The sequence below is a fragment of the Artemia sp. Qi Xiang Cuo genome, chromosome 14 (assembly GCF_049724085.1).
Source record: "Artemia sp. Qi Xiang Cuo chromosome 14, ASM4972408v1, whole genome shotgun sequence".
In the NCBI taxonomy this organism is placed as follows: Eukaryota; Metazoa; Arthropoda; class Branchiopoda; order Anostraca; family Artemiidae; genus Artemia; species Artemia sp. Qi Xiang Cuo.
This window is the reverse complement of record NC_142807.1, coordinates 46666900-46681953: the sequence shown is the minus strand read 5'-3', so window position 1 is coordinate 46681953 and position 15054 is coordinate 46666900. Positions and strand designations below refer to the sequence as shown.

At 35.7% G+C, this 15054-nt stretch overlaps 1 protein-coding gene across 1 annotated transcript in view; it reads right to left on the bottom strand.

Annotated features, from left to right (window-relative positions):
* LOC148944529 (actin nucleation-promoting factor WASL-like) overlaps window positions 1-15054 on the bottom strand; it is a 62334-nt gene continuing 47280 nt past the window's right edge. The window contains exons 8-9 of the mRNA XM_089099691.1: window positions 10831-10920; window positions 1-315 (exon numbers count right to left, since the gene is read on the bottom strand). Coding sequence (XP_088955817.1) covers window positions 160-315; window positions 10831-10920 — 246 coding nt within the window. The 3' untranslated portion in view covers window positions 1-159. The remainder of the gene's footprint in view (window positions 316-10830; window positions 10921-15054) is intronic.

The following is a 15054-nucleotide window of genomic DNA, read 5'->3' as shown; positions in this document are numbered from 1 at the left end:
CTTTTCTTTTAATTTGTATTTTTACTATTGTTTTCCTGACAAATTTGACATATTACAATGATACCACGGCGCAAAAAAGTGCATTATATAATTGAAACAAACTTCAACTGTTTTCCAATAAAATACCAGAGATGAATCAAAATATTGTGCGTAAAACGTTTAATCCCACTCATCATCGTCTTCAGCTGAATCACTAGAATCTCTATCATCGGAATCTGATTGGATGACACGGCTTCTTTCCGCCAATGCTCGAGCTAATGCTCCAGCTAAACCGGCATTCTCATCCATGCTAGACTTGGAAGCACTTTCAGTTTGCTATAAGAGAAATATGTGAAACAATCAAAGTAAAAAACAAAATTCGAGCGAAATATTTTGGAAGGAATGCTATAGGCCTTTTCGAAAATTTTAGTTCGAAGCTAAAATCGACCGCGATTATTCAAGAAGCATAATTTTACAAAATTTCCACAAAGGGATTAAATTACTGGCAAAAAAACTCCTTGATTTTCCTTTCAGTTTCACTATAGTCTAGATTACGTGATAGTACATCTACCATAAATTCTTTTACGGAACTAAAATAGAAACAATGCAAGAACCCTATGGATTATATTAGAGGCTAAGAAAGATGTCGAAAACATTTTTGGTATACCCATTTTATTCACACATTAGACAATGCCCTTTTGACAAGTATTATATATGATACGATAAATTTATTTTTACCCGAATGGAGACATCCAAAAAAGGAAAAGAATCATAGTAAGGAAAAAGCAAAGAGTAAATCACAAATACCATCTAGCGTTTGGCGTCGCTTGGCACTTATCAAGCTCCGTATTCGTTTTCCTATTACATATTGAGATCAGACGCTTATCAATTTTACTAATTGCACCATCTGAACCAATTTTTCTTTTTATTACACTGAAAAAAAAAATGCAAAGAAACACCCAACACTAGATGGCGTGGACGTTTTTTGTCGACACTAACGCCATTTTCCACCCTTATAAGGTATCCCTACTCTTGGTAAAAAAAAGAAATGAACTTAAAAAAAAAAATCAATTTCTCAACATTACAAAATTAAGAGTAATAACATTCGTAAATAATGCTAAATGGCACGAAAAACAACGACTTGTATTCGTGTTAAACACCTAGCACTCTACGTAATTCCCGACATCTTAAGGGTTGGAAAATACTTTTGAAAAATAAAACTTCCTGCAAACTTTACAGAACTTTAAATAATGGCGAAATCCCTAACGAACCTCAAAAGGCTTGGTTTTAGACAGCGAATCCAAAGTTGGCAAAATACACACCACGTGGGATATTGCCGAGAAACAATACAATTCAGCGAGTACATACCGTGTACTCGTACACAGTGTACAAATACCCGGACTTCAGCGCAGCAAGTTTGGCATAGCTGGGGCGGAAACCCGTAATGATGAGTTCTACCAAAAGAACACAAGTACTACGCTTGTCTCATCCACCAAAGGGGATGAGATATTTCAGTCAAGCAGACTATAATTACTATGCTTGCAACTACAGCAGACAAATGAGATGTGGCTTTACCAGCCGCGCTAAAAACAAAACACAAAAACAGTCTTTGTAGCATTGACCGTAGGGCATAGAAGTTTATTACCAGAAGTTATTGATCAAGGTTTGTCGTTAAGGTAGATAGGCAAGAACTAACTAGCAGGTTATCGCTCGAGTAAAAAATAAGACTAGTCAGTAAAAAAAAAAAAAAAGGTTCGAGTGCATACCACGGCAATAGGACATCAGGTATTTTAAACAGACAAATTCTTTTTTTTTTTTTAAGTTTTTTTTATGGGCATACTAGTTTTTCAGAAATGCACGGTTAGTTTTTCATGCAGTCTAAAATAGATGTTATAGAATTTAAATCTACAAGGTTTTCATTTAACCCTCCGGAATGAGTCGAGTTTCAAAGTAGGCTAAAAAAAAAAAAAAAAAATACAGACAAACTCGAATCAAAACAAGACTGTGGCAAAGACAGCAAACCCAGAATATGTCAAATTTTTTTTTCATAATTATACACCCCATGATAAGGGGCACCATGTATTTGAAAGCTAGTTTACCATAGTATAATAATATACATAATGATGGTAAACATGTAAATTATATAACACAAAAGAAAAATACACAAAAAAGGTTCCAGATCTCAGAAAATCCAGTAGATTGGTGAAGTCTGTTAAATTTTATTCCTCACAAATGATTCTTATTCAAACCATTGAACAGATAGCAATTCACTTTTTTAACTATAATAATTGCCTGAGTGTCTACTCCTCTACCATTACTTTATGGAGCAAATTCGGAGAGCATACAAAGTACACAGATTGTAGAAGATTAACTTTTGAGACACAGGCTTCCAAATTTACCCGAACCAAGAGGTTAGAAAATATGGTTATAAATTCAGTTACAAAAAATATGGCTAAACCATGGTTGTAATTTCATCAGATCGCAGAAAAATTGTGAGTCGAATGAACCGAGACTGTGTATTGTGGGTTTGCTTTACTGTAGCTATAAAAGAAAATCGGATATTTCAAAGTACTTCAACAACTGGTTAAATATTTCAGCAAAAGCACGAACCAGAATTTGATTCATGAACGATGAAGTACAAGAGAGATGGAAGATATGATGTCAGGCAGACATTCATTTACAATAACACTCATTTACTCATATTAAGATTCGTTTTAACTGAAATTCTTAATGCAGGAAAAATAAATGGAGCTTGAAAATATCGTACTAGCCCTTTTTGTCCGAGCGTCCTCGGACGAGGCAAGCTTATATACCTCTTCGATTTCGTGGACTTGCGAAAGAGCAACCGAGCCAGCCATCCAAACAGGGCTAAACGTCAACTTCAGGACAATAGAAAAACCACCCTCAGGTGATGTTTCACTTCCACTTTCAGTTTTTATTGAGCAATCAAAGGAAGTGGGTCGAAATTGGTCAAAAGGTAGGTTTTTTTTTTAACTTTGCTGAGAGGTGGAATGGGACCAGAAAGTTCTACAAAAAATCAGAGCTGATGTTGAGTCATTGCCAGGGGCTAGGAATTTTTTCTCGGCCATTCTAGAATCAGGGATGAAGTTATAGGACTCAGAAATCACCCTGCTTCGTACGAGGACGGTCCTACTGAGTGGGTATGTTTGTACTACAATAGGAATAGGGCAGGTAAGAGAGTTTCTACTACAATCCGGTTTAGGAATTATATATATAAAGCAGCAAATTCGAATGGATTTCTTCTCTTTTGCTCGGGCCTTCTTCCATTCTTTTCTTTGTGCCTACGTTAGAACTTCTCTTGAGTATGCCTCTCCAGCTTGGCATCCGGGTTTGAAAAAAGATCAATCACATAGACTTGAGATGATACAAAAAAGAGCTGTAAAAATTATACTTGGACACAACTACTCAACATATGATGATGCACTGAAACACTTCAACTTGAATTCACTTGATAGTCGTAGACATGAGTTGACATATCGATTTGGACTAAATTGTTTGAATCATCGTGTTAGTATTTATTTATTTATTTACCCTTGTTTTGGGTCTCTTTTTTATGTCATGACATGCTCATCTTAGCTCCAGCTATTGTAGTGAATAAAATATATTCTATTCTATTTTCTATATATATTTTCTTTCAGATATGGAGGACGAATACGAGAAAACGAGACGCATGTCTCAGAGGAAGGCAGAGGGGACACTCGACAGTCAGCGCGCCGCGGAGCTTTTTTTTTTGAGCTGCCAGATGGAAAAGTCTCTGACCAAGAAAAGCTAGAGGAATCAGACGGAGAAGACGAATGGCTCCCTAACATGGATGATAGTGAATTGCTTTACGAAGAAATGAGACATTTAGTTGATGAAGTAACTGAAGATAAGGAAATCCCTGGACCTACACAACCTTTTCTCGAAAGTAACTTGCTGGAGGGGACGTCAGAAGATCAGTCAGAGGATACAAACAGTCGTGCGCCATATCGATGGAGATATAAGGATTACAAGCCATACTTAGATGGCGATGTACCACACGAGTCTCACGTCGGTGTTGCCCCAGAACTATTGCCCAGTCCTTACGACTACTTTATCTCTTACTTCACTGAGGAAGTTTATGAAACCACCACGTTTGAAACAAATAGATACTGTAATTCGAAACTGATTCGCATTGGTCCCTCTTTCATACCTGCGACATCATCTGAAGTAAGAGTATTTCTGTCCATCGTCTTCTACACAGGGGTATTTCACCTTCCAAGTTACAAACTTTACTAAGACAGAGACTTGAAGTATGATGTCATAGCATCCAAAATGTCTCGGGATCGCTTTCACTTCCTTCTTATCAACCTGCACTTCGTTCCGCTTCTGATGCCAGATTGCCTATGAGCTTGGCTTCTCCCGGTGAAAAAACGCCCAGGTCGTCCGTCCTACAAAGATCCCAGTGCTCCTGCTACAAAGCGAACCAACCCTCCCAACGTTGCAGCTGCCCCAGATTCTATCCGTCAGGATGGTCAGGGATACTTTCCAACGATGGATAGGGAACAGCTTCGCTGCAGAGTTTGCAAGAAAGACTCGCAAGAGATGTATAAAGTGTATGGACTTGCCGCTGTGCTTGGAAGTCGAAAGGAAATTTTTCCTTGTTTAACACAGTTAAATTTGTGCAATTTTTTTCCTTTGGTTTTATTAAAACATATCTGAACAAGAGTTACTTGATATTTCGTTTCGGAAGAGTTTGAAAGTGCTGAAAGGTTTTCATAGAAAAATGCTCAAATTGAAAGAAAACCGTACTCCACCAAGGACGAACGTCCTCACACGAGGACACTCTGTATCTTCATTATTTCTAGTACTAGGGCAATTCTGAGGATAGATTCAGAATCAGCGATTTTTTTACGCCAGAAGATTCTTTTAAATAATTTTTGTCTTCCGTATATCTTAATTCAATACTCAAAGGGCTAGAGCCCTCCCCCTGCTCCTAGCGGCTGTTTCGTTGTTGTGAGATGACTTGGAGTGTCTGCACTAGCATAGGCTCCTTCCTCTGTCACTATCTCCGAAAGTAGAATACTACTTGCCTGGACTCATAGTAGTTAATAATGGTAGATGGTAATAAGCTTATGGTAATAAGCTATGAATATTAGGTCTTGATTTTGTTTAAATGATAAGTTCAACGGGAAATGTGCCTTTCATCATCAGGTTCAAATTCAAATCTTTTGCAAGAAAATAAAATCACTAAATATAATAAAACTAAAATCACAAAAAAATACTAATAATGAGCCGAACCTGGAATTATTCAGAACACAAAAGTTGGAAAAGTATTTGGCTAGTATTTTAATATCCATAACTCTCAGCAACAAACACACAATAAGAAATACCAAAAAAGTAGTTGAAAGGCTAAAAAGCATCAACATCTTGGAGAATACCACAATGAGCAGTTTTGATGTTGTATCTTTTTTTTACCAGCATACCCTTGCCCCGACTTATATCAGCTTTACAATCAGCTCTAGAAAATGATGATTCCTGGAAAGAACTGACTAACTTAGACACCACAGACATCATTATTCTCACGTCTTTTTGTCTGAGGAATGCTTACTTCACTTTTAGGCATCAAACTTATAAACAGAATTAAGGCATACAAGTGGGACCAGCCTTGGCACCAGCTTTCAGTGAGTTGTTCCAACAGCATATTGAAAATAATATCTTCCAGCAGGATTAGAAGCATCTCCAACTGTACATGAGACATGTAGATGATTTTTTAATAATTCGGAACGGGACAGAAGACAAAATAAGATCCTTTCTCAATATTTTTAACCAGCAGGATCCAGATATAAATTTTATCATTGAACTTGAAACTAAGAACAATTTCCCCTTCTTAGATGTTCACATTACCAAACGGGATACTAGGTTTGACTTGAGTGTTTACAGAAAGCCATCTCATAGTGATAAATACCTGAGATATGACTCCTATAACCACCCCATAGTAAAAGATTCTGTAGTCTATTCGTTGGTTTATAAAGCGTTTGTAGAGTGTTCCTGTGATTTTGAGCTGAAGGCTGAACTTGATCACATTAAAGATGTTCTGATAGGTAATGGATACCCCCAACAAGTAATCGATAAGGTTGTTTCCAGGAGAATGATGAGAACAAAAACCAAGAGCACTCCCCCTAAGAGTGAAGAAAATATATCCTTTTTGTTATTACCTTATATTAAGGGCTTCACTGACATTTTAAGCTCCAGCTTGGCTTTAAGGTGTTTTTTCCTTCCGGAATGACTATCTCCTACTTCTTGAACAAAGAGAAGGATAAGATTACTTCAGATCCACCAAGGGTAGATGAGATTCCCTGCAGTTGTGGTGATACCTATATAGGTCGTACCACGAAATCTCTACATCACCGATTAAAAGAACATACTGATTCCATTGATGCCTGCCTTAAAAAGACTAAGCTTAACGAGGAAGATAATTTTTCTGCACTGGCCAATTATATTTTTAAAAACCTTTCTCACTCCATTAAGTTTGACCAGACCAAACGTACTGCTTTTGTTCCACACTTCTTAAAGCAGAAAATCAGAGAAGCTCTGGAAATTGCTAAAAACAAACCAGTCATCAATAAAGACAATGGTGACAAGACAATGCAGTTCCACATTAGCGAAATTTGGAAATCCATTACCCATAGACTGAAAACTCGCAAAAAAACTCCACCCCTCCTATAGTCCCAACCCTTTTGAGATCTACTAGGATAACGACCATCAACGCCTCTACCAAAATTCAAAACAATAATTCCAGGTTCGGCTCATTATTAGTGTTTTTCAGTGATTGTAGTTTTATTTTATATAATTATTTTTATTTTACTGAGTGATTTTATTTTATGGCATGAGATTTGAATTCGATCCCGATGATGATAGGCATAGGTCCCGTCAAATTTATTGTTTAAAAAAAATCAAGACCTGGCATCCATAGCTTAGGTAAGCTTATTATTATCTACCATCTAAGCTAATTATGTATAAGAGTCACGTTGGCCTCAGACAATACCTCATAGTCGTGTTACAGGGGACATTTCACGAGTCTAGCTAACCGGAATTGTGACTGCAAACGATACTGCAAGGTGACCTCGAGGAGTGGCAGTCGTCGGGAAAATCATAGCCTAATAAACGACACAGCATTGCACTGGATTCTGGTAAACAGATAATTTTTCTAGGTTTTATTTGTTTTGGTGGGCTCTTTTGGGCTAATAACTTCTTTTTTGTTAAATTATCTATTATGGGCTGCATCTCCATTGCAGTATAATATTTGGAGGCATGAATATATAATCAGTCGGAGGTAATAGGCTCGAGATTGTTTGTACAAGACGCTGACTTTGGTTTATAGAAGAGCATCGTTAAGTATGGAAGACCATCTAGTGACCAAGATAGACCTAGGATTGCACAAAGCCTCTATTCAACTAGAGGTCCCACGGACTTCTTGCTGCCAGGCTTTAAGCTGGCTCGAGCACTTTATATAGACTTGAGAATATGCATTAATCCCAGATCTGCATTGGTGGGATCCATTGATATTTCAGAGGCTTTTACAGTTTCAATGATTTAAATAATACGAAAAATGCAACTTAGAACGTTACAGCGTTAAAAAACTACTACCATATGGATATTTTAACTGACGAATTCAAAGTTTTTATGTGGACTTGTCACCAGTTTCAGAAACTCATATCCAAGGGGTAGGATGCGTGACTAGACCCTTAAAACCCAAACCGGCTATGCTGATATCCGTTTCCCGGCCCTTCAGCCAGGGAGTACAATGAGGGGGGGCAGCCATCGTCGGAGACATATCCAAGGGGTAGAAAACATGATACTACGTGAGGAAACATGAGATAGAACTTGTTTACTCAGACAGGAAGGATGGGATCCATAGACAAGGAGTAGGGTTCATGAAGAATAAGGAGGTTGCTAAGTCTTCCTTAGATTAGGAAAGTATTAATAATAGAATTCTAGCTGCTCTTTTTACGACTAAAAAGGGAAATATATCAGTCATAGTAGTATATACACCTATAAAACCGACTAATGGCAATAACAATGACTCAGAGGGATTTGTATAGATATGATCCTGGGTAGAAATATACTACTTTTATTGGGGAATTTTGATACCCATGTTGGTAGAAATAGGAATAGATGATGAGCTAGTCTATGTAAATCTGGTGTAGAAAAGGAAAATAGCAACGGTTTATAGACTGCTGCTGCAATTTTGTGGGTATAACAACGTAGTTATAACCAATCCAGTATTTGGTCATAACATGGCCCATAAGTTAAGATGATACTCACATGACGATAAGACAGCCAACCTTGTTAATTATGTTATTGTAAATCGAAGACTGGTAGGATCGAAACAAGATACTAGGGTATATAAGAGTGCTTTTGTTGGTGTTAAAAGTAAAGATCACCATCTAGTAGTGTCAAGAGTAAGTCAAAAGCTGAAATTCAGGATGGGTATCAACCTTCCAGGAAGTTGAGAAATTAGTAAACTCCAGAATGAGAATCTGAGAGAAACTTTCAATGAACGGTCGAACATGAAACAAGAGAATATAAAATTTGACAATGTTTGAAGATGGATGGAATATTTTAGAAACATAGTTTTCGAAGTAGCAGATGGTTTCTTAGTGAGGAAAGTTCGAAACGCAGTTAGGAATATTAGTGAAAACGCTTTAAGTTTGGAAAAAAAAGAGGAGAGCTTTGTACAAAAAGTATTTGAACCATAGATCATATGAAGATAAGTGGGCTGTAAAGAAAGTGGAGAAAGCACTAAATATAAATTACGGAGGTGCGGAGTAGAGGCCATGGATAAAATTGCGGGAAATATGGAAGATAGAGCCAGAAGGCATAATAGTAAAACATTTCATTGGAATGTTCAAAGACTGAGAAGAAATAGTCAATCTGGACTTATCCTAGTTAAAGATGGGAACGGCGCCTCAAGTAGAGATAAGGAAAGTGTTAAAGAAAGGTGGGTGAATATTTTGGGAATGTGCTAAACCAAGAAAAAGGTAACAGCAAATAATATAGAAAAGAATGAATATTTTTGGACAATTTGGACGTGAAGGAAGATTTATTTTGCGAAGTAGATTTAGCGATAATACTAAAAGGATTTAAAAAGAATAAGGCTTCAGGTCCTGATAGTATGGTAAATGAGTTCTTGAAATATAGCGGTCGTGAAGTTAGAGATAAATTACTGAAGACTATGAACATGATTTTGGAAAAAGGAGAAGTACCTAGCGATTTTGGAAAAGCTTTAATTAGACCCCTTTATAAGACAGGTGGCAAGAGTCTAGTGTGGTAATCATAAGTATTAATTTTTTTTTATGAAGCAAATTATTAATATGATGATACCTTTTAGACTTAGAGATGCTGTGGATAAGTTTTCAGAAAAGAACAGAAGGGGAGAGAAAGCGTCGACCAAATTTTTACTCTTACATAATTGTCAAGTGTCTGAGTCATCAGACCCCTTTAAGTTTAATTTTTACAGATTATGAACAAACGTTTGATTTAGCCGACAGAACAGCTATAGTAAAGGTCCTTCTCTACAATGGTATACCAGATAAATAGCTTCAAGTGATTAATGCTATACCATGAGAACAATATTGCTGTGGTTGAGGTAGGAAATGAGGTTAGTAGCTAGTTTCGTATTGAATCATAAGCTATGCAGGGTTGTGTTCTATCCCAATATATGGATCATTTGATGGAATTTGTCTTAAGGAATACGACATTGGCTATGGGATAGCATGGAATCAAACGGAAAGGAAAAATCCTCCTATACTTAGACTATGCTGATTGTCTTTGCATACTAGATTAAATTTTAGCAAAACAAATGATTTTTAGGAGGTTTTGAAATTTCAGGGTGCAAGAATAGGTTTGAAAATTAATGTAAAGAATATCGAAGTCACTTAAACTAGGAGTAAATGAAGGTGAACATTTAATGTTAGGTAAAGAAAAGATCGATCAAGTGGATAGCTTCACTTACCGTGATAGTATTATTAGTAAAGATGATGATGCAGTGAAGATGTTAAAAGTAGAATAGCCAAGGATCAGGGTGTTTTTTTCAAAGTAAAAAAATAGTTTGGCAGAATAAGATAAAGACAAGTGTGCGAACCAGGATTAGAACATTGGAAGCTACAGTGATGACAGTGGTCAACTATCGTCTTGAAACGTGGGCATTCGAAAGACAGAGAAGGAAATGTTAGATGTTTTCTAGAGGAATTGTCTACGGGTGGTTTTGGATACTCGTTTGACTGATCAAGTTTAAACCTGTACAAAAATGTGGTTCTATCCTGCTTTCTAGGACTTTATTGACAAAAAGCTTGAGATGACTATGACAGGTTTTGCAGATGAAGGATGAAAGATTGCCAAACGTAAACAGATATCCAATCAAACAGATAGACCCAAACGAAAAACCGGTCATACCAAATAGGGCGGGAAGACGTCCTAAGACGGGATTTTAAGGAAACTGGGACTTCTTGGGAGGGTGTAAAAAGGGGAGCTTTGAATAGATTCGAATGGGGAGGAGCGTGCGCAGTTATGTTGGCCTTAGGCAGCTCGGTGCTCCAGTGAGGTGTTAGTAGTAGTAGTAGTAGCAGCAAGAATTCCAGATTATATTTGTGAGAGGGGTTTGGAATGTATGATTTGTATTTTCGCAAATCTTTTGACAATCTTCGTACATTTTTACTTCAAAAATTGACTTTTAGTTTCAGGAAATAAATCCATAATCCTATCCAGAATCTTTATATTGTCAAATTTATATCCTTAAAGTGTGGAACACAGAGCCACCTGATGCAATTATTTATTTTTCAGTTTGATATAACGAAAAACAATACTTACAGGAACAGATTTAAGTTCCACTCCTGTTCGAATTTGATCTAGCAGGTCTCCTCTAGAATCAACTGAACCTTTCCTTGGAGAATCAACTTTCTAAAAAAAAAGAAAAAAAAAGAAGTTTAAAGGAAATTTCAGAAGATTAATAGCAGAATACGTCTTTAAACCAATTATAGAAATCGCTTAAAATCATCAAAAAACTTACAAGGAACAATCCTTTGAAGGGCTTCAAACCATCTAATTAAGAGATATATAAGCGAATAATTCAATACGATTCGCAATATATAATTTTTAGGAGTAGGGTAACTATTGCCTCTAAGCTTCTTTTAGAGAAAAGATGATTACTCATATTTTTTTTCAAATTCATATGGGAATGTAACATGAAAAATGCCCTTGTTCAACCAACTATTTTCGAATAATGTGAAGACTGCATTTGTTAAAAGGTGCATTAGTATTCATAACATTGAATATGTTAGATATTCGCTTTAATGGCTTATAGTAACACGAACAAGTGAATATACTAAATGAACCAGAAAAAAAACAATTCAAAAGTAGTAGAGCCCTATAAGGTCCTACGGATACATTGTATAAAGCGACCAGAACAGCGTCACCACCCATATATTCCGACCACGAATATATATTTACAGGTGAACGGGACTCCAAAACTAGATCTACGCAATAGCCTATAACGATAACGAGAGTCCAAATATCGAGGACTAAAAATAACCAAGAGGCTTTAACAACCGCTCATAGCAACCACAACTAATATAAGAAAGGATTTTCAGTATAGTTCATATTAGTGAGAGAATAGAATTCAGAGAGAAAGGACAGTTTGTTTATACTCGTTTTTATTTGCAAAGATGTATATTTGAATAAATGAGTGGTATGTTTACACTATTGGAAGTTGATAGTGGAGCTGGTAGCAGCAGCAGCAATGATACAAAGACAAGATTACCGAACATTGCAGTAGAAATTACAAGAGGATTTCGGCTATTTCTTGAATGAGATAATGTGTATGCAAGATACGTGATATCATTGAGTAAATTTAAATTGGAGAAACAATTATGCTTCGCTGCGACAGTTGATATAGTGCATATACATAGACTTCAAACTGCTTTAAATGCAATAGTGAAAAATTTTGAGGAGAATAAGTTATATCAGTAATTGTATGCGTAATTTACATATTACTGTTGTAATTATACACACGCACAATAAAAATGATTCGAAATCAAAAATGTTCTCTTTCTTCTTGTAAGATTTTTTTAAGTAGGTTAGCGAATATTCTTGAAGTAGAACGAATCCTGGTTAGTCTAAAGTCAACTGTAAGAGTGTTAGGATTGAAAGAAAATGAAAGAATTTTAGAAAGAGAGAATTATATTGAATTTTATTATTATGTGAAAATGTTTTATTCTGGATGAGGATTTTCTCGAGTTGTCTCTTCAAAGAAAGAAATTTTATTAAAGAACCCTTTTCGATATAGTGAAAAAAAATTCGCCATCATTGGACTATTGCATGCAACTTTTACGAAGTGACTGAAATGAATTTACTCCATTTATTGATATATTTATTGAAACAAAGCAAAATAATATAGTGGATTTACTTTTCAATATATTGCCTTAGATTCTACCTAGATGAGAGAGAGAGAAGATTCTCTTCAAAACAGGTTTTGTAACGTCACATACTTACTCTCTCTCTCTCTCTCTCTCTCTCTCTCTCAGAATTTATCAATCGTAGATCAGTTTCATTTTTTCTGTGAGAGAGTTAACATTGGAAAAAATGTTCTATACATGTCTACTATGTATGTATACCCTTGGCAGTTGGTCATCATGTGAGAATTGTACAATTCTTGATGAGCATGATGAAAAGTGTGCAGTCCATGTAAATTACACAGAGGATATGCAGTACAAATTAAAGACTGTAATTCTTGTCTTGAAGAGATTTGTGACTCTCACCCTAGAGGACATCTATGCTCCAATTTTCACTATGTGGAAAGAAACCTAAACAAGATTTTAGTTTATTTCTACGACACTGGTATTGTCGTGGTTTTAAATTATCTTTGGAGGAGGAATCAGGTCTACGATTCAGCTGCTTGGGTAAAAAGACATTTTAGTTTTTACGTCATCGTTGTGATGAAACTGGCTATTATAACTTTAAACCTACTGATTTTTATTTGGCTGTTACAGAATGTGATTCACCATTTGAAAACACTGTATGTGATATTGCTTCAAATAGTCAAATTGAAACACGTGAATTTTACAATATGAATGCAAATAGTATAATTGACTATTCAAATAGATACAATAAGAGTGAAGTTTCATTGTACTGTAGAAAATGTGACCCTGACTTTGCAATCAAGCAAGATCAATATATAGTGAATTAAAATGATCTACCAGCATTAGTTGTTTTCGACACTTGCCTATACACACCAGAAGAAGAAGAAATCTAAAGTGGAGAATAAAGACGTTGTTGTGTATATGCATTATTTTTTTATTAATAAAATAATTTACATACATTTTTAAAACACTTTACTCATAAGGCACTAAAATCAATATTATACAGGTCTGAGAGCATATTTTCCACCATAAAGTCGTTCAGACGTGGATTGTCTACGTAAATGTTGAGAAACTGCTTGTAAGAATAACCACGACATCTGAAAACGAAATATAGTAGCATAGGAAAAACACAGCTTTTATTCGTTAGATCCTGCACTCTCGTCTGTTTTTGAATACTAGGTTTTCCCAGTGCTTTAAATATAGTTGTTGATGTGCAGAGTGTAGAATGTATAGGATAGACCAAGAGGATCAAAAAATTCAATAGTCTTCGCTGTTTGAAAGATGCAACTTTTTTTCCGAGATACACTTTTTTATTGGTGTCTTCAGCTTAGATTGGTTGATAGTGGTTTTATCCACCCTAAAAAGGCGGCGGCTAATACTAAGTAATAGAAGAGAAACTTCGGCAGCAAAAATCCATATTCTGCCATTTTGTGCTCAAAAGCAGTGATTTTGCCCCCTCCAAAAAAAGTCCCTGTTTCCAAGGACATACTGTTACTGGGTGGCGCATGAGTCCCTATAGATACACACAGAGGCACAAAAAATGGTTATTAAAGACGATTGCTTGTAAGCATAATAACCCTTTAAGAACTGGCTCCTAAGAGAATAAACTTTATAACCTGAAAATTCGTCTTTTGAAATTCTAGGTGATTGTACTGAACCAATGACTGTGGAAAATACAGAGAGGACTAAGCAATTTTTTGAAGTCTTATGCCTTATTGAAATAAGAGGGGTCTAATGCCTTAAGAGAGGTAATACAGAGGGGTCTAATGCCTTATTTAAGAAGCAAAAAAGTTTACATGTAAAGTTTGCCTTAAGCGGGAGACTATGATAGTGTCCTTTTGAGAATCCATTGATTGAATGAACTGATTGATTGAATTAACTATCATTTACAGCCGCTTCTTTCGGTCATTAACAAGGTTTTTGGCCATAAGACCAAAAAGTCATAAGATGCATTTAATGTGTCAAAAAATATTCAATGAAGGTGTACCAGTTTCCAAGGTCATATCTCCACACGGTCGGTGTTTTTTTTCATAAGAGAATAATTGTCAAGCGTACAACTTATTTATAATAAACAAGTAATAAAGGGTAGAAGCTGATGAAACCCTTCATTTTGAAGCTAATACTCTTGAATGAGTACATTCATTCTCGAAGTAGAAACATGAAGACTAAACAGTAGAAAATTTACAACTTTCTTTTGTAACAGAGGTTGACCTTAAGTACCAAGAACGTGGGAGTTTGAGGAGGCGAAAGTTCCCCACATGTTTACGATAAGTTGTCCTCGTTATAAGTTTCACCACACTTTACTTTCGTATAAAACTTACTTTCTTGTCAAATTAATTAAAAAAAACTTTTTCCACAAAATATGTCTTTCAAAGAAAAGTAAAGTACTCCATTAAACCAAAACTGAGCAAAAATAAAATCAAATAATCTACCAAGTGTGAAACTACCACAAATCAGCATCGATAAATAAATGGAACCCAAAACGAACAGAAATTACAATAAATAAACGAGTCTAGCTCAAAACGAGCGGAAATTTACACGAGTAGGGCTCAAAACCCCTATGGCTACCCAAGGCCAGAACATAATTTGCACTTTACTGAAAAAATATAAATGTTTTTACTTTTATAACTTTTATAAATTAAATAATACTAACATTTGATTACTAAATATCAGTGTA